Raw genomic sequence first — 21,050 nt, forward strand, 5'->3', positions numbered from 1 at the left:
ATATCGGCTATCCCTGTTTGCTCTCTGAACCACACCACTCTCTTCCTGCCTGTTATCGTTATGCCTGTCATTCTTCGTTCCATCACTTTTTGCGCAGTCCTTAATTTGTTCTCAAGCTTCTTTGTCAGTCTCCAAGTTTCGGCCCTATATGTCAGCACTGGTAGAATGCATTGATTGTACACCTTTCTTTTTAATTATAGAGGTAAGCTTCCAGTCAGGGTCTGTCGTATGCGCTCCAGCCCATTTTTATTCTTCTGTAAATTTCCTTCTCATGATCAGTATCCCCTGTGAGTAAATGACCTAGGTAAACATACTCCTTCTCACACTCTAGAAGCTGGCTGGCGATCTTGAACTCTTGTTCCCTTGCCAAGCTATTGATGATTATCTTTGTCTACTGCGAAGCAATCTTCAACCCTACTGTTACTCTCTCAGTTAATGTCCTCAATCATTTGTTGTAACTAGTTCCTAGTGTTGCTGAACAGGACGTCATTTGCAAACCGAAGGTTGCTGAGATATTAGCCATTGATCCTCGCTCGTCAGCCTTCCCAGTTTAATAGCTTGAATACTTCTTCCAAGCACGCAGTGAATAGCATTGGAGAGATTGTCTCCTTTCCTGACCCCCTTCTTTATAGGTATCTTTCTACTTGTGGAGAATCAAGCTAGCTGTGGAACCTTTGTAGACATTTTCCAAGATATTTACATAAGCCTCCTGTAGTCCTTGATTACCTAATGCCTCTATGACTGCTGGTATCTCTACTGAACCAAATGCCTTTTCGTAATCTATGAAAGCTATATAGAGAGGCTGATCGTACTCTGCAGATTTATTGATTACCTGATTGATGACATTGATGTGATCCATCGTAGAGTATCCCTTCCTGAAGCCTGCCTGTTCTCTTGGTTGACTGAAGTCAAGTTTTGCCCTTATTCAGTTGGAAGTCATCTTGGTGAATATTTTATACTAGATTGCAATTAAGCTAATGGGTCTATAATATTTCAATTCATTACCATCTCCCTTTTTGTGGGTTAGTATAATGTTGGCATTCTTCCAGTTGTCTGGGACCCTTGAAGTTGTGAGACATTTCGTATAAAGGGCCACAAGCTTTTCAAGCATATCTCCTCAATCTTTGATTGAATTTGCTGTTATTCCATCTTCTCCTGCCACCTTTCTCCGTTTCATGTCTTGCAACCCCCTTCTAACTTCATCGCTAGTTATAGAAGGAGCCTCTGTAACCTGTTCATTACTACAAGCAGAGGTAACATGGCTGCTCTGAGTACTGAACAGGTCAGCATAGAATTCTTCCACTGCTTTTACTATACCTTCAAAAGTGCTGATGATATTACCCTGCTTGTCTTTCAGTGCATGCATCTTGGTTTGTCCTGTGCCAAGTTTCTTTCTCACTGATTTCAGGCTGCATTCATTTTTTACTGCTTCCTCAGTATTTCTCACGTTATAATTTTGAATATCCCTTATTTTCTCCTTGTTGATTAGTTTTGACAGTTCCGTGAATTCTATCTGATCTCTTGAGTTGGACACTTTCATTCTTTGTCGTTTCTTTCTTAGGTCCTTTGTTACTTGGGAGAGCTTGCCTACTGGTTGTCTTGGTGCCTTTCCTCCCACTTCAATTGCTGCCTCTGGAGCCAGCCTAGTTACGGTTTCCTTCATTAGCTCTATGTCATCTTCATCCCTCTGTTCTAAGGCTGAATATTTGTTTGCGAGCACAAGCTTAAATTGGTTTGCTTTTACTCTTACTGTGTCTAGGTTGGACTGTTTCTTCTTGACCAATTTTACTCTCTCTTCATATTGAGGTGAATCCTAGATCTCACTAACCTATGATCACTGCATTTTACCCTGCCTAACACTGCTTTATCCTGCACTATGCTGGGATCGGCAGAAAGTATGAGATCTATTTCATTTCTTGGTTCACCATTAGGGCTTTTCCAGGTCCACGTCCAATTTCTGTTGCTACACTTCCTGAAGAAAGTGTTCATTATGTGCAGCTCATTCCTTTCTGTGAATTGTACCAGCATCTCTCCTCTGGCGTTCCTAGAATCAACACCATAGTTGCCAATTCCTTGTTCACCAGCCTGCTTTTTGCCCACTTTTGCATTGAAGTCGCCCATGACTACAGTACATTGAGTTTACACTTTTTATCTCATCGCTAATTCAACATCTTCATAAAACTGTTCTATTTCATCATCATCGTGACTGGAGGTTGGAGCGTAGGCTTGTACTACCTTTATTCTACACCTCCTATTTAGTTTTCGTACGACTTCAAACGAGCGAAACTGCTTCAAAACTGCACCATGCAATCTCGAAGGCCACTGCAAAGAGGAGTTGTGGTGAATGCCAGGTAGCAGTCACCACCACCCTATGCAGAAGTTCCCTCGCACATCCTGCTGTTCATAAAGCGAGATGAGCTAAAGGGTCGCTGAGCTGATCCAATCCATTGCACGCTTGTGCATGTTCGCCATTTGCCATTCGGAAATTGCATGCGCCATATTCATGGGTTTCACTTGGTCTGGGGTGAAGTTCTGTGAGGTCTAGTAGTGCACACACTGCTTGTTCCGTGCTGCTGGTGTGTCTTGCATTCTCACTCCTTGGCACTAGCGTGGCCTTGGTGGGAGAGGTGTTCAAGTGATGGCACATTCAGCACGGTGGCTGTGTCATGACGCTCAGCAAACTGAAACTTACCCTATTGCACATTATTAGCTGCTTTGCTATGCCACATTTATCTGTGTGCGCTCATAATGCAGCGGATTTGTATATTTGTGGACAACTCTCTGTGGCTATGAAGGGAAGGTTACGGAGGCAAAGCTTGCACAAATGGGAGCACTTCTGAAAAGAGTCCTGCATTTTAATCCACTTTCGTTTAGGCTGGCGAAGAGAAAACATAAACACCTTATTAGCAGCAGTTAAATAAGACAAAACACACCACTGAATCTAAAAGTTTACTTATTTTGCAGCTTTTCCCTGTCGCATCTGAGCTAACACGAAACCGTCGCACATGGAAGCTGCATCAATTGAGCGTCTGTTCCGAGCAACCAGAACCACTCTCAAATGCTGGTGAACTACTTGGCGTGGTCACACATGTGCAGAAGCTCTGCCCCCATTACTTTCCTTTCATAGCCGCAGAAAGTTGTCTGCAAGTATAGCTCTGCCATTTTACTAACTAGACGACTTTAGGCCTAAAATAACATTGCTCAAATGTGTGGAAATGAAAATACAGTGCCTCACAGAATTATGTTTTTTTGACGGTGGTTTTGTTATGCAAAATAATTGCTCTGCAGGACATATTAATAGGATGAGCATGCTTAGGATACTTCACACACTTTTACAATGTTTGTTTTCCTGTCTGTGTGTCTTTAGCCGTTTTTTCAGCAACTTGGGTCACTGGGTGGTCCATGATCTAATTGGCAGAATCTCCTTTGAGATTCTGCCCAAACGCCCAAAGTTCGGCGACAACGCAGACAACAGATAGAATTGGCTACAAGGGTTAAGAATGTTCCGATACCTGCAGGCACAGCATGCGCCGATCGTATAGCATTTGTTAGCCAGTGAAAAACAGCCACTCGAAAAAGATAAACAAGTACACTTGTCAATATGCACACGCGCCACATGCAGAATTCATGGCCATGCCACTAGATGGAGAAGTGTGTCCAGAGAAGTGCGAAAGAGGAGCCCTCTAGCTGTATTCACACCTCATACACGATGCATTTGTGCAGTGTCTCAGTACGGGGTGTCACCACGTTGCTTCAGGGCTAATTGCAATAATGTCGACAATAGTTGTGAGGTGGCTTCTGCCGGAACTTTTTTTTCTTATGGAGAGACCTATTAATTCCTTCCTGCACTTTCATTAATCATGCAAAAGCTAGAAAATATTGTATGTTAGAAAAAAAAAAGTTCATTGTTTATCGAAGAGGGATGTTTATCTTATGCTACTGTTAACACTTCCATAAATGCTTCTCAGTTTTGTCCAAGTCAATTTGCCTGAATATAGTGTTGTGAACAAGGTGAGACGAATCAATCACGTTCTGGTATTTCTGCTTTTTTATTTTATCTCCTGTATTCCTGTTGTGGTAGTCTCCTTTCACACCAACACCATGCATATCAGCATTTATATTTTTTCTTGCTTCTTCACTGGTTCTTCTGCGGTATTTTTATACAAGCCATATGTGTGCCTTCTATGTAGTTCCTTACTGCCATTCTCAGATTGGCTTTAACAATGTGCTGTGCATGTAGCGCATGTATTTGCCTTCCTCACATGTTTCTCACAACATTACTCTGTAATGTGAGAAACTGCTTAGTACAAATTGTTTTCTTGCAGTTTTTTTCTACAGTTTGACTTGCTGTGCACTAGTTTGCCTAATTGGATGATCTCTTGAATTGCGTTGCACCAAGGCTGTTGTTGAGGCTCTCGATGTAATCAAAAGCATCTTTGCAATCTGTCATATTACTGGCATGGTGCTGCAATTTCAGTGCCTAAAGCAGTTAGTCAGCCATGTGCATTTTGTAAGAGCATCTCCAAAAGCTATTTTCACAGTGAGATCAGATTAGGTTATCAAGCGTTTGCACATGTTTTGTGCCGTTACTACGTGGATGACAAGCACTGGGGGCAAAGTTAGCACGCACTCAATGATCTAAGATTAGAGCAGCACGATGCATGACAGGCTTCCCTGGAGCACTCCAAATGCTTGAGATTAGCGAGTGGTCAGAACAACTTACAAAATGCTTTGAGGTTGGTATTGTCCAGCTTGAGTTTGTTGTGTGCGATCTGCTATATGAGGTTCATGGACTATTAGGATATGCTTTCACGTAATGAGTAGCCTTTTATAATTGATATGGCAAAAACATGCACATGCTGTCATTTCAAACAAGAAATACAGTCCCTATTGATCATGCAGATTGGTGTTCCTGCAGTCATGCATAGCAGTGCTCTTCACTTATAAAAAATTATTGCGAATTTCATTGGCCATTCATGTGCAAATGTCATATTCTCGTTTTATTGAATACATTTGTAACATTTTATCATGTCATTTTTCTTTGTATTGTGTAATATAATTTATGCCCTTAAGCTTATTGCATTTTTGTAATTAGTCTTTGCATGATGCTCATAGAATTTACTACTTGTATAAAATTTTTCATTAATGTGTAAATCTTCACTTGTGCTGTATGCTACCACTGTTGCTACTGCACCCAGCGTGTCGGGGCCAAGTCTTGAGGCTAACCACCTCCTTTTGGCCCTCCTTGTGTCCAGTACCAGTGTATTGCCTAATAAATGGGAGTGAATAAAAATATGTGCATGGGTTGTTGGAGGGCATAGGGGAGGAGGCATAACAAAAGTGCTGCCGTTATGTTGCAAACCGAAAGGGCTAAAATTTGGATACAGCTGCTTTGTTTGGAGTCGGCAAAGCAGCATCTCTTGTGACACAGCAGTGGCTTAACAGCGTCTCTAGCTTCTATGCTGCTTTAGGACGTTTAATGCTGTCGGTTGGTCACTCAATGTCAAAAGGGGTTTTTGCATCTCTGCCTCTCTTGACAGATTGAAATTTGTTCCCCTCAGGCTTGTGTCGTGATCTTGGAAGATTTCTGGCTCATTATGATATGGGCAAAGGGCAATGATGCTCACATATTTAATAAGTGCATGTTCATGGTGCCCGAGTGGCTAAAGTATCTAGCTTGCCACTAATGGCACTCCTCATTGGCAACTGCAGTGCTTTAAAACATATAAAACACGTTTGTTCACACGGTTGCCTTAAAACATAGTTATTTCACGTCTGCCATGGTGCTTTTATAACCTGAAATTCTTTTCTCAAGTAAAGTACCTGCTAAAGAAGTTGCAATCCATGACACATTATCATCCTTGTGGCCCACTTACAATGATGCGGATATTTTTGACTGCAGAATGACTTGCTTCTTATGTATGCCTTCCTTTTAATTTTATTGTGTGTACTAATTCATGTACCACCTTGCTATGATCTCACGATTGAGATCACAGTATATATAGGATTAAAAAAAATCTTTGGTGTCACATTTTGTGCTGTCGATATGAATCCGTTGGCTTTTGTTGACTGCTGAAAGGTGCTGGGGAAACATTTTCAAAGTGCACTGTACTGTGGTGTCTGGTTGACCTGCCGTGGAACCTCTTGATGCGTTGCAGAGGGAGTACCACTTTGAGAAGAAGCTTCGCAAGAAGGGACTGCTGATCAAGAACATGGGCGAAGATGGTGCCTGCCTCTTTAGGGCAGTGGGTCAGTAGTACTTTTTTTCACTCACCCAATTTTTTTCCGTTGGCCAGCCGAATTGCTAAAGTGCGGCTTCGCTGAACTTGTTGCTATACTGCGCTTCGTTTAGCAGGGAGCACTGTGGAAGCTATGCTAGTACTACTGTGGCAAGAGAACTGTCTCATTCTGCGTGTTTCACAGTGCAGATTTATTTGGGCACTTTCTACAAAATAGCTAATTGATATATTACAATTACAACTATTGGACACGAGCCGTGGGCCATGACTGCTGGCTGCATAAACCTGCCCCTTCACGCATTCAGTGGTGAATAGGTTTGTATCTGCGGTGCCTCCCACATAATAATTATGTCACATTTTGCAGCATGTTAGACTTGCCTTATGTCATTTCATGTGGAATTACGTGACGCATACCCCTGTCTTTCTTTTAAATGACTTACTATTTTTGGAGTTAAATGTGAGCAGTGAGAGTAGCCTAGCCCTTTAGTTCCTAGCCTTCTCAGTGCCACCTGCTGTATATGAAACATAGTATGAAGTCTTCTGTACTTTTTGGGCAATGCTGTGAAGTGCCATAGAAAGTCTGGAGCTCGTATTCATAGACACTCTGATACAGCAAACATAATTTTTTTCAGGGATGTGAAAAGTGTTGTGCACCAGATTGTAGCCACGCTGTTGTCCACCATAAAGTGAAGTTCACAGCTGAAGCAAAATTCCTGCTGGTCAGAATTTTTATTCACCTGTGAAGTTTGCTTTTCAAGGACACTTCAAGGTGGGTTCATCTGTGGTTGCGATCTGCTACAGTGGGATGGGAATTTTTCATTGTGTGAAACTTAGTGAGAGAGGCGTGTTGGCAACATCTTGTACAGTGCTCTAAGTGGCCACCACTGTTTCAGATACCAGGAGTTACCCTAGTGCCTTTGCCCATGTTGTGAAGTTGCAAGAGCATGCCAATGCACTGTTGTCAGACATCATTGCTAAAGCAGCTTGACAGAGAGATAAGTCTCATCTTGGTGAAAAGAGAAGTTATGAAGTATTTACAAATAGTTTACCAAGTAGCTGACAAGGCAACTTAGACTGAATGGGCTGACCAGAGGCAATAATGGGCCAGTATGAACTTCAAATACATTTCACAACTCATGACAGTTCATCCATCCTCAGGCATAACATAGGTGGGTGTGGCACAGCAATTCGCAGCTTTGCTGAGAATGACAGTGGCCATTGTAACTTACTCCTGTATGTTTAGTCACTTCTGCACTTCTTTCAACAAAATACTAGCAAAGCCATAGTGTCCATTATTGAACCTTGGTGACAGTCCCTCTAGATAGAAGACAGTTTACCATATGATTTCAGCTAAGTGGTCATTGAGTGTGGGAAAGACTAAAAGTCAAAGTATGCAGTAGCAGTGTGGAATGTGATGTGAAGTGTGTTAGAATGATATTCACTTGCATAGAAAGGGACATCCCATGTCCACAGCCCAAATCAGAACCTCGTGGACTGTGTACTAGGTACCGACAATGCAGTGTTTTCCAGCTGATAACCACTGTTGACGATACACCAAGAGCAAAGCACCATTCAAAATAGTTTGAACATGCTGCTGTGGCTAAATTATGTTAAAGTAGGTCTTTTGCATTGCTATCACACTGGGCACATTGTTGACACAATGGCACGACCACTGCTCCATGACCATAGCTGGTTGTGCTGTTGATGGCATTACAGTGAGGACATGTGTACTAGTTACTGGGTTGTAGTCAAATAGCCAGAATCTGTGTCTGGTATGTGCCAAACCTAGAGGTGTGCCATCAACCATGAGTCTTTTCTTTTTTTTTTTTCCACTATGGCAGTCATCCTCAGCAACCATTGCTCTAGCATGTCAGCATGCATGAACCTGTGAACCTCAATCTTGAATGTCTACTGTAGCTGTAGAACTTGAGGAGAAAGTGTTTCCTGAAAAAAAAGGTAACAGCCGATTTTTTGTCACTTAAAGGGTCCAGGTGAGTGCACTATAAAACAACACTGGCGCTGACTGTTTCTGCCTGAGGTCTGGCTCATGACAGTGTACAATCAGCGCCACTTTTTAGCTGATTTTCGACTGCACCGCTTGTGGCAAGCTGGCATTGTAGCAGCTGTAGTCTGTGCTTAGCGTTTGTCCTTTCTGGCTGATGCAGCGGACCAGGTGTACGGGGACCAGGAAATGCACAAAGCAGTGCGCAAGCTTTGCATGGACTACATGGTGCGTGTCTGCCTCCTCCTTGAGTTGCTTAGTGTGAAGCCAGACTTGCACTCTTGTGGACCACTTCCTCATGAGCTGCAGTCATTTGGCCTGGCCACTGCTGTCTAGAATTTATGGCAGGCCGTGCTACAGGATGCGCACTCCCTGAAACAGGCATTCTTTTTTGTAGTTCTGTGTTTGCCTGGCAAAAAAAAAAAAGTGAACTGTGAACTTGCTTCTCCGACCACCCGCATCTGGTTGAGCATTGATGAACCGTAGCTCCTATTAACAGCTTGGCGACAGGTTTCCTGTGGGGAGTGATCCCAGGATGCTTTATATTGACGGGAATGACAACGGACATGCCAGCCATTAAACGTTGATGTTGTATCCTTGCATGACAATTAAGAGTGTGACTCAACTGGTTGAACAAGATATAGTGTTTCGAAACCCTGCCACTGCAAGTTCCCTAAAGTGACAACTTGCTAGCAAAAGTGGAGTGCAAATGAATTTGAGCAAATGAGTAATTAGTAATTGATATTGTATTTATGGTACTGGGCAACTGGGTACTGTTTAGAAGATAATGCATTGTGCAGATTTACTAAGGAAAGAACAGTTCAATGCACTCGGAGACCACACTAAGAAAAGGCAGGAATTATGTAATGATAAAATAAATCTAATAGTACAATGCAGAGCTGAAACTCTTGATTTGTACAAACAGTCTGCTCCATTAAAAAAATTTAAATAAAATCAAAATGTGGGTGCATTAGTAAACAGCAACAATGTCTACTAGACAAACTTTTCCCAAAATATGTTCAGGGGCGCTAAGACAACTTTCCAAGTGTAACAGTGATGCTTCAGATCTGCATTGACATCCTTGATTTGATTGGCAGGGTAGCAAAGGAGAAAGTATGAACACTTTGTGGGAACTGGCGGGACAGGGCAACTGTGCAGCTTTTGCTTTAACCCTTTGACTACCACTCCAGAGTGTACGCATATTGTGTTTTCTGTGCACTCGCTGCTTCTTCTGAAATAACTTATGCGAAAAAAAGAAAGGAATGTTGCTTACCTGTCGTGTCATCTATAGAGAGGCCGTGTGAACGCAAGAAAGCTTCTCCGAGTTAAATTTCGAACTGCAGGTGGAGCAAATGTATGTGCTCTGTCTCGGCAGGGCAGCCATGGAAAATCAGTGTGCCAGGTCGGTCTGCACTTGGGCAGATCAAGAGGTTGACGAACTGTTCATGAATTACGAATCTGAATAAACTGACCATGGAGAACCAGCTTTTATGTAACATGAAATGTCCGTTGAACTAAAATGCAAAGTAAAAAATTTAATAAAAATGCTGTTAGGGCCGAGGATGGGCAGCAGCGGTAATGGATAGTGTGGCAAGTCAGTCTGTTCAGACTATGAGAGACGAAGGAATGAACTGTTTGTAAATGCTGAAATGGGAGAAAGCAAAGTGAGAAACCATCTTGTATGTAGCATGAAATGTCTGCTGAACCAACATGTGGGGAAAAAGAGGGGCGGGGGGGGGGGGGGGGAGGAGTCTTGGCAGCATTCCGGAAAGAAAAAACCCTGACAGCCAACCAAAGGTTAAAGAAAAACAAATTTGTTTGTTCACGAAAGGGGGAGCTTGCTCCTTGACATTGTTTCTCCAAAACATGTTGCGCATCCTTGTGCAATGGAGTTTCGCATTGGTTGCAACAGGTTCACAATCAAATCTCGGCAACACAGTCTCATTCAGTGAGAAAGAATGGTGGTCCCCTTTTCTCTCCAGGCCAAGAATTCGGACTACTACTCCCAGTATGTGACTGAGGACTTCGACAAGTACCTGGAGCGCAAGCGGTGCGACCACATTCATGGCAACCACATTGAGATGCAGGCCATGTCTGAGATGTTCAACCGGCCGATCGAGGTGTACCATTACAGCTCTGGTGAGGGTGCTGCTGCTGTATAGTTGTCCGCACTTATCTGTACTCCATTTCATACTTGGCAGGCAGTGATGCGGAGGCTGCTTATGTGGTGCACTTGTGGGAATGTCTAACACCATGCATTTTGTAGTCAACTGGCGATTGATTTGCAGTGTCCTTTATCGACTTCGGGTTATATTAGGACTTCAACGTATTGAGGTGGGTGAAATAATGTACGCTTTTAATGCCTTGAGCACGCCGCAGTAGCCCACTGGCTGTGGTGTTGCACTGCCGAGTTTGAGGTCGCAAAGTGGGGGTAAAATGAAGAAGCACTCGTTTACCATTTACGTCTCTTAATTTGACCCTGACGGCACTGACGAAATTTATTGAATTATGAGGTGGGCTGAATTGAACAACATGCTTAAAAATACACCAAAACACAGCGCCGATTATTTTCGGAGTATTTGCTCTATTTTGACATGCCCCCAAATCAAAGAAGTGCCCATTTTCTGTGTATTCAGAGTTAAAGAAAAACAAGTGTAAATGACAGTAAAGCTCCTAAACAAAGTAGAAATTAAAAGTGCGCCTGATTTTTTAGCAAGAAAAATGGGCAGGGGTCTAATATGTATAGCACAATGGCAGCCGGTGTCCTAAAGTCGGCTTTGCCACAATACATCTGTGTTATGCTCTAAAGCATATAAGCGCCGTAAAAGTGATTGTGCTTTCGTATTTGATTGCACTGCACAGTACAGTTTCCCTGAAAAAAAAAAAAGTTGCATGTTAGAATCATGTGAACACTGTAGTTGGACATGTTAGGTTACGGTTATTGCTTGAAAAGCTTCCTTGGGCAGGCCAAAAATAGGCGTTCTCGAAGGGAAATTTTGACATGCATTCAACGCATTCACTGTTCCCTAAGCTCGACCAGGACAGAAGCTGCCACTAAAGGGGTCACAGTTGGGGTCACCATAGGGTTGTGCGCGCGTGTAATGACTGTTCAAGTTTGAACTATCCAGTGACAGCCAATTTTAGGATTGAGATAACGAAAGATGGCAGCACCTATAAACAACCAGTGGTGTTAAACAAGCACGAAATATCAAACATAATCTTGTCACCATACATGTGCACCCATGAGCAAAAGTATACGGATCACAGGGCCACCGAAAAAACAGAATTTCTTTGTATTTAACACGCACAAACGGAAACTGACCAGTTCACTAGAAAATTTGTTTTGCCAAGTTTGGACTTCAGTATTTGATATCAAGTTGCATTGACAGACAGAAGAGAAAATCAGTTTTATCACACAATCTCTGGTCCATGTGGTTTTGCTCACGGGTGTACATAAAAAGCCGTGCAGGGCCGGATCAGCGGCACTGCACATCTACGGCAAAAACCCTCACAGGGTTGAAGAACCCCAGGTGGTCAAAATTAATTTCGAGTCCCTCACTACAGTGTGCCTCATAATCAGATTGTGGTTTTGGCATGCAAGATTCCAGAATTGATTGATTCATTCATTCATTCATTGTATGCCTTGAGCTTACAGCATGTGATATAAACTTGAGCCGAAATGACTTTGTTATATCTGTTACTTCGTTATATCCACTATAGTCATTTAATGCAGTGTATGCCCAATGTTGACATAGAAGTAAGAATACAGTTTTGCGGCCACGGAACTGCTACACGGAAACACATGCGATGAAAATTTGAATAAAACAGCAAAAGAATCCTTGGTGTGTGCAACATGCGACTTCTTAGCACCTGACTCGACAGCCTTCAAATAGCTGCCTTCTGTTCCATTGTGATGGTCTTTTGCTTCTGCTTTCCACATGGCTCATTGTGATCAAGCAGCACGTGGCACAAAGCACAGTGCTCCGCTGTGTTACCGAGGAGGAAAGCAAACTTCGCCACGCCGACTTGGCTTGGCCGGCTCATGGCCTCCAAAATTGCATCAGTCTCAATGCAGTCTCGGAGGCCATGTCCAGCTGCCAACCCGCGCTGCATACAACAGGGAGAGAGAAAAGTGAATGCACAAATATTTTGCGCCGCCGCACTGTGGTGGGGCTTGCACAGGCAGGCGGGCAGGTGCAGGCACGGCCTGGGCATGATCCCCGAGATTGCATCGGGGCATGACCCCTAAATTGCCTGCCTGCCGTGCTTTTTGCGCCATCCGTCATAGCTGTGCAGGCTTGCGCATCACCCCCGAGGTTGCGGTGGGGAGATCTCAGAGGCCATGCCCAACTGCGTCTGCTTGTGCGGTGTGAAGTGTAAGTGGATGCACCAACTTATCGCATAGCTGCGCAGCAGGTCGCGCAGCCAGACGCGCAAAAGAGAGGTCACTGGAGAAGTGTGAGAGTGAGCCACTCATTGTGCGCAGCTATGTGCAGCGGTGAGAAAGACCAGTGTTGCTCGATGGCGCATTAGGTGTGGGGAGGTGGGAGTTTTGAACTGGCGTGGCGTGGCCAACAAGTACTGAACACTGCAGGGAGCAATGTACTTGGTGCTCAATGGTCCGATATTCCTTTTTTCTGTTTCACAGATGGATCTAGTTCGTTATATCCATTGGCAGGACAATTTCACTTCATTAAAACAAGGTTTTGAATGCCGTATTTGCTCGAATCTAAGCTGTCCCCGATTCTAAGCCAACCCCCAAAAGCCCAAAGCCAGGAAAAAAAAAAAAAAAAAAAACTTACCTCAAATGTAGGTTGAACAAAAAAAGCAAGGAAAGCATTCACAGAATGAAAACAGCATTTATTGAATATGAACGTGCCGAGCTCGTCCTAAGTCATCGCTCCTGCGGTCTGGTAAATGCCATCCCGTTGCGGTGCACGCGAAAAGCATCTTCTGTTGGCTCCTTCAGCAACGGATGTTTTTCTCATCAATGCCTCTGCTGCAAGCACAACTTTTCGTTTGAAAGTGGCACTATAGTGACAACGCCGCGCTACATGCTGATATGACACAGGTCAAAATGGCAACGTCGCTCACGTACTTCAATTTGGCTACTGGTGCGGCTAGTAGTGGCTGCGATACTGACTTTTCTATGTGGTGCTAGCTGGGCACCTTATTTATGAATTTGAATGAAAAACTGGCGCATTTTTTAAATATCGTCACATCTAAGCCAACCCTAGAGTTTGGTATATGTTCATTCAAAAAAAAACTATAGGGCTAGATCAAAATAAATATGGTACTGAATCTGTTTGGCGATTTCGAGGGGAATTTCATTTACTTCGTTACTTGCATTATTTCGTTGCATCCCGTTTCGTTATAATGAGGTTTGAGGGCATTGTGTTTCGGTCACTATTGCGGGCAGTATGCTGTGAAAGCTGCAATGAGCGCATCTGTACAAACATGTCCCTCCACTAGTTTCCATAGCTAATAGGCACATACCAGCAATGCCTTCTACCTGACACTTGCTTCATGTATTGTGACAGTAATGTACAAAGTCAGTATCTAAGCGAAATGATTTACCACATTCCTATTTCTTGCTGTCATGTGGCATGCGCTAGTGTTTGGTTATGAATGCAGGTAATGTGAGAGGTTGCTCTAGCCTCCACGGGGTTGCCTGCTATGTATGGAATGAAGTATAGGGGGATAAGCGGCACTACAGTGCTGGTGGGTATTCTGTAAGAGTACGCCTAATGGACCGCCTATTTCGGCTGCTGCTGATAGGATGGGTTGGGGCACCCAACTTGCTGGGGACACCTGTCTCTTTCTCAGTGCTTCTCCGGGCCAGGCAATCAGCATTTCAGCAGCAGCCAAGATGGACAGTCCGCTAGGTGGTCTGCCACAGCGGTCATCTGCACTAGAGCAGCATCTGCGATGTGGGCAAAGGACTGTCTCTTTCTCTCCTAATTAGCAAAATCTATACTGATTAAAACACAAGTGTTTGCACTGGGGTGTACAGTCATACGAAGCGTAAACAGAGGAACTGAAATTTGTGACTTTGTACCTATTAATATGCATAGCAAGGGTGGTTGTCAAATGAAGCACAAGGAGCATTACACCTCGTGCAAGACAGCTGCAGTGTAGGTCGTGTGTTGGCCGAAGCGGCAGGTGTAATCTTAAGCCCATGGAATGTGATTTGTTCCTATCCAACTCCCTGCCATAGTCGTGGTTGCAGGCCTGTGTTGACGGGCACTCAAATTTTGTCCATAGACGGGCGACAAATTAACTGAAAAATTATAGAGGCATTTCATCGTAAAAAGATGGAAGATGCTTCTGTCAGGCTGGCATCTGTTTTGCATTGTTTAGATTATTCCTTGTTTGATTTGGTGTTAGTTTCACTACCTGGTGGCACTTGTGAGGTTTGTACAAATGTTCCTTCACTAAAAATACTTGTTGAGAGTTTGCGTTTGTGTCGCCTAGTCCTTCCCTTTGTCCACTTGTATTGTGCGCAACCCGAAGTCGAAGCATGAAGAGTACTGCTGGTTTGCTAAGCCAGAAGAAACTCTGTGTCTCAGCTTCATTCAAGGCCTATAATATGTAAGGGTAGCCCTTTCTGATTATTCAACATTCATGACTGGCTGATCACTTTTGATAAAATGGGCAGCATATCTCTCTGACCACTGGTAAAATGAAAAAACAATGGCAATATAATCATTACATTATTCCTGCCTGTGTTCTAATTGCTTTTATTCCATTTGAGTAGACATTAGTATAAGCTATAATATGGGGGAAAAAAGATTTCTTAAGGAGATTCCATCTCCAAGAAAGCTTCATTTATGCTTCATTTATTATGCCGAGCCATATTCAAGACATGGCAGCATTCTTGTGGTGGTACGGCACCTTTTGGAATGGTGGCACCAAATTTATTCCTTAGTAGTATTGCCATGAATGCTGATCCGTTCGTGTGGAGCACTCTTGTGAGAGAAAAGGGGCTACCTCTGTGCAGAGCCAATCAACATCTTCCACGGGGGCCAACAGACGGACAACGAGCCAATCCGGCTGAGCTACCACCGCAACGTACACTACAACTCCATTGTGGACCCATACAAGGCAACGGTGGGCGTGGGACTGGGCCTGCCCTCGTTCAAGCCGGGGCTGGCCGACAAGACGCTGGTGAAGGAGGCCCTGCGTGCCTCGGAGGAGCTCCAGCTGGAGCAGGCCATGCTGGAAGACAAGCTGCGTGCCACCGACTGGGAGGCCACCAGCGAGGCCCTCGAGGAGCAGGTGGCTCGCGAGTCCTACCTGCACTGGCTGCGCGAAAACGAGATGCGGGCCCGCAAGAAGGTGTGCCCCTCTCCGATTGTTCGCTTGGTCGGTTCGTGCTTGATGCAGCCACGGGAACTACTTGATGCAACGATATGGCATACCTGCCAGTCCTCCCGAATTATTCATAAAGTGTATGAATTTGGGCTCGTATTACAGTAAAACCGCGTTCCTACGAACACCACATTAACAAACTCTTCAGAAATCTCCTGCTGACTACTTGTAGTTTCAGTGTAAAAAATATTTCAATACTACGAACTTCTGAATACCGTACTTTTTAGAGTAATGATAATTGCTCTATTTCCATGTCATAACAACGCCTCGGTATTTTGAAATTTGGGGATTCTTAAATTTGTGTATATCCTTCATGGCAGCAGAAACAGTAGGTTAGCAGTCAAGGCGCAGAAAGCGGATGCCGCGGCGCGTGGGTTCTACAAACCTGAGGCTCCCGAGGGGGAAAAAAAATGTGCAGCTGAGAATTTTTTTCTTTTTTCTTTTGCGGAGGCGACAATGCATCAGGTTTTGCAAGCGCATGCCCCACCCAGACAAGTGTCGCCTAGCAACTGAGGTGCATTTCTTCCTTCTTTTGCCCTTCTTCCTGCGCATGCCTCTTCCTTTTGCGTTTCTTTCTGCAGCTGTACTAGCAACGTGCACGGAGAAATGTAACCTCTGTACTCGCAAGGATGCCGCATGGTCACACTTTGCACTTTGTGGACAGTGTCGGTTGTGCGTGCTTGCTCTTTGGAATAGTTCAGGTGCCCACCTCGAGCAATACAGTTGCGGTGTCCATGGCAATGAATGTGAAGAACAAACAAACAATAAGCAACATTGTGCTCCAGAGGCAACATGGAGCTTCCTTTCTGTTGGTAGTTCTCTCGGTGTCAGCATCTGTTTTGCCTGCGTCACTTTTATTGGTGCTTGGGTGGTACGTTGCGGCGGAATCTGGAAAATAGCAACAGTGCAATCCGAGAGCAAACGGCGACATTTTCGTGAATAGCTAGCTCATATGGTGACAACTTATGAACTGATGGGTTGATGGCCGGAACGGTTAATTTTGGGGCTTTCTCTATAACGACCTTTCAGCATAACGAACAACTTACTGCGGTCCCCTAAAGTTTGTTATATCGAGATTTCAGTGCACAACATTGCGAAGGTTGCGGCAAGCTTTATGAAAAATCACTTCTGTTTGCAAGAAAGATTCACTTGTGAATCTCCAAAGTTTCCATTGTAAGTTTTTTGATGGTGAAATGACACTAGAGGGGTACTTGCATTGAGCAAGATCCCGAAGCAGGCGAAATCAGCAACAGCTAATTTGCTGGTAAGGTCACTGTGATCTAAAAACGATGTGCTGCTTCTCAGTCTCTCCTGTTCCATGTCCATTGCTGCTTGTGTGTTGCATCCAATGCTAAAGAACTGTAAACACAATGTGTATGTGTCCCTTAATAAATGCGTACTTGGAGCAAGCCTAAAGAAGAAAAGCTGTGCAACTACACCCCAACCCTGCTAGGTATTGTATTCAGGGACAGTGCAAATTTTAATGTTTGCAGGTTGGCAGATATATCATAGCAAGATGCACTGCCTCATAGTGTAGCAAAGGAAATGTCTGTAACAATATTATGTACTAATGTAAGGCTGTATACAATACAGTTGCTAGTTAACTGTTTCCCTACCGCGCCCATTAGGCATTGTTAACCCTCTATCGATGGTTTGGAGTGCTGCTTTCGAGATTTTCTGCACCGCTCATGGACACACTGCACCATCGAACTTGAAGGAAGGATAACCATTTTTTTTTTTTTAAGCAGTTCGATTTCTTCCTGCCAAGCGGCAATTTTCGAACGCGCTTGTAAGTTTCGCGATTGTCAAAGTAGAAAGCAAAAATGGCTGCCCACTATTGATGGTTCGAAACGTGGAAGGAGGGAAGGAAGAGAACTATTCTTTTGTTTTCTAAGCAGTTCAATTTTTTTCGCGGCAGGCGGTGATTTTTGAACACTCTCCGAAAGTTTGCTATTGTCAAAGTAAAACGAAAAAATTACTGCCTCTGGAAACGATATGCGCGCTTTGAAAGATCGCAGATCTCGTGATTCCACTGCGTCTGCGGCTGATTTTATTGATGGATTGAGCAGCAGTGAACCTGAGGATGCTACCTTTTTGTAGGACTTTGACTCTGAGAGCGATGACGACGTAAACCAGCCTGGAACATAGGCGCCCGCAGCCAGGCACGCCCAACTGTAGTGCTTGCAGTTAAATTTTGGTAGTGGCATACCCATTCAAGGAGAACTTCTGATTTTTTTTGGAGATATTGCCTATTAGACGGCAATACATTTTATTTTGTATATCTCATATAATTTTTCTTACGCATTTTTTTTAATAGATACAAGCGAGTCTTTACAAACTTTAAGTTTTATCCCACAATCTTGATTCTGGCAATTTATCTTTTTTTTTTTATGACATATACAGTCAACGACAGATTTTTCGGACCCTCCAGGGAACGTAAAAACGTCTGAAAATTCAGGCAGTCCGAAAAAAATGAATGCATGCAAAAAACTCACTTTTTTTTTCTTTTTTTCTCGGATCTAGAGGTAAAGGGCGAAGTACCAGGTTTCCGAAACCCTGCCAAAGCATCAGTGGAGTGGCTATAAAAAAACGCATTCAAGAACTCTGTATGCAGCCGACTGCCGGTTTATTATGTACATGTGCATCGTCGGGCAGCCGGTTTTATTGCTGCAGTGACTTGAAGAACTTGTTGATTGTTGTTTGGACGGCGTTCCGGTTGCATGCGATCATATTCACCTCCTTCTGAGCAAGGGTCATGTCAGCACTGTACACCAATGAAAAATTCAACAGTGCTCGCGTCAACTCGGCGCTTGTAGGCGGCGCAGGCATTGGCTCCTTATTTTCAACATCGGAGTCTTCTGAATCCCGCACAACCTGACTCCTTGCTCCATGCCGAACTCCTTGCTCACGTCAGCCTGCGATGGGCCGCTCACGACTTGCTTAATAATGGCGGCTTTCTTCTCCATCGTTAACCGACGGTACTGCTTTCTGCGTTTCGATGCCATCGGCGAGGACGACAAAGACGGAGTGGGTGCCATCGAAGGCAAGCGAAATCCTCAAGTTGCGAACAGTGGAGTTCGTAGATGAGCGTTGAAGCACCTAGGCCTAGCATCGCAGAGCACACTTGACACAACAGCACAACCACACACCATGCTAGCCAAAACGTGGCCTACGCAAACAAATGAAACGGCACCGATGACAGAGCCAGCGTGGCCAGACCAAATCGGTGTGTGACGGCTAGATTTGGCTAGTTGTGGTTCAAAGCGATGATATGCTTCGGCTGCAAGGCGAGTTCCTGCTCAGGGGCGCTGCGCGAGGAGCCAAAGGACCTTCTGTCGCGTCAAAAAGTCCGGAAAATTGGACGGTGGGGGGTTCAAGCGTCCGAAACTTCAGATGTCCTTATACATTGATTCTATGGGGCTCGTGGCGGTGCCGCGAGGACGTCCGAAATATCAGGCATGTCCGAAAATTCAGTCGTTGACTGTATCTCGTTAACAAAAATTTTATGAATGAAAAGTGCATTCATTCTGCTTTGTGTTTATGTACAGTGAAACCTCGTTAAACCGTAGTTGGCCGGAGCTCAGAAAAAGTACATACTAAACGTTAGTACTGCTTAACCGAAATAGCATGAGGTCGCCCACTTACCTGTCAAAAATGGAACTCAGAGAGCGTGCGATGAAAGGGGGAAAACATGCAGTATTTATTCACTTCGCGCAACAAAAGTGTTATTTTAGTTTGATGCCGCCACGGCCTAGCAGCGACGACAATGGCCTCAAACTTATTGAAGCTGCAAGTCAGCTTTTCAGCCAGCCTCCTCTTCTCAGTAAACACTCGCATGGCAGATTCCTCGTTGGCGTTGCATGTTCTCCATGCACGTGGTTTGTAGCGTTGCAGAAGGCATGGGGCACCTTCTTCATTGTGGGGTGCTGTTCTCGTCGCGACGATTGCATTCATGAGGCTGATGTAACGCGCAGCTTCTGCCACTGTCGGGCCTGAATCGCCCGTGCTGTTGCTTTTTGTGTCGTCCTCATCACTGTCGCTAGTCAACTCTTTGACAACAACAGAGGCAGCGATGGTGAAAAGTTGAACCTCGTAGCCGACATCTCTTCGCGGTCACAGCAGCTCTGCCGAGCAACTTCGTCGTATTCCAAATGCCACACTTTGAAGTCAACAGCAGATCCCTGTCGCATGCCAGCGCCGACTTCTTCGTGCCACCTTCAATAGCACGAATGATGTCTAATTTTTCTTCTCTGCTGAGCACGCGGCGTCTTTTTTATCCGAGCTTCGGCATGACATGAGTCCTTGTTTGCATGACGCCACAAAGCTCTCTGGCACGGCGCTGAAATGATGTTGATATTGATCTGGCTTCATGCGCAAACACACAGGGTGCTTGGAGGCCGTTGTTTCTATCTCTGAGGCTTTTTGTTCTGCCGGGCCGCCCGATAGAGACGGCGCACCGCCGTGTTTGCCTGACGAAAAGTGGAAACACGACGTGCTAACCGATACGTACGCAATAAGCTGGTACGGTTTATGCGGATACAAAACACATTATGTTCAATGGCCGCTAAGTCAGAGATTTGACTTTACTACTTTTAAAACGAAACTACTGTTTAAGCGGGTACGGTTTAACGAGGTTTTACTGTATTGTATAAAATATTCAGTGCAGTAGTTTCTTCAGAAAAAAAAAAATCTGGCATAACCTACCGAAGGCACCTATTTTCCCCGTGATAGGGAGGGAGTGAAAGTGCTATTCATGTGGTGAAGGAATCTGACAGTTCACTCCAAGGAGCATGCGTAGCATGACGCACATATCACACAATCGCGGCGCTCAAGCTGATGTAGTCATATACACAGTGGTTTGATGTTTTGCTTGGCTGCTATAAACCATCAGAGCCAAGGTCATCAGTGGATCCAGATTTAGCGGTTGTTAGTTCGCATGTTTGTCAACTTGGTGTACCATGCTTGGCATTGTTTGGCATTCTTGTTTCCTTCTCCTTATCTGCACTGCATCTCCACTGCCCATGTAACTCTACAATCGAGGCACTGCATGCATCGGCTGATAAGGCGTAGGCTCGAAAGCATCGGGCCATTGGCATAACTGCATCTTGACAGTGGAAATGCTCACTGTTGTGCTCTGTTCTTGAGGATAGTGGGCTCCGCAGTTCTGCCGGTTCAGGCAGCAGTCGGGCGCTTGCGCAGCCATACGGGCTCCAGCTGCAAGAAGCTGCAATGTCCCTGCAAGAAGCAGGGACATTAAATAGGAAGAAGCTGTGGAGGGACTTGCGTGCCGTAAAACATCAGGTGAAGCTTGAAGCAGATTTCTGATGCGAATGCATCTGTTGCAGCCTGAATAAATGCACATTCATGAAGCGAGCGAAACTGAACACCAGTGCACTAGGTGTCGTGTGAGGGGAGAGGGCATCATCACGGAGCTACGT

At 44.5% G+C, this 21,050-nt stretch overlaps 1 protein-coding gene across 2 annotated transcripts in view; it reads left to right on the forward strand.

The window, feature by feature from the left end:
* LOC126529618 (OTU domain-containing protein 5-B-like) overlaps positions 1-21,050 on the forward strand; it is a 58,597-nt gene that overhangs the window by 3,332 nt on the left and 34,215 nt on the right. For both annotated transcript variants that reach the window (XM_050177137.3, XM_050177136.3), the window contains exons 2-5: positions 6,159-6,249; positions 8,405-8,469; positions 10,224-10,380; positions 15,242-15,579. In XM_050177137.3, the coding sequence (XP_050033094.1) occupies positions 6,159-6,249; positions 8,405-8,469; positions 10,224-10,380; positions 15,242-15,579 (651 nt within the window). The remainder of the gene's footprint in view (positions 1-6,158; positions 6,250-8,404; positions 8,470-10,223; positions 10,381-15,241; positions 15,580-21,050) is intronic.

Source organism: Dermacentor andersoni, chromosome 9, assembly GCF_023375885.2.
Source record: "Dermacentor andersoni chromosome 9, qqDerAnde1_hic_scaffold, whole genome shotgun sequence".
NCBI classification, from domain to species: Eukaryota; Metazoa; Arthropoda; class Arachnida; order Ixodida; family Ixodidae; genus Dermacentor; species Dermacentor andersoni.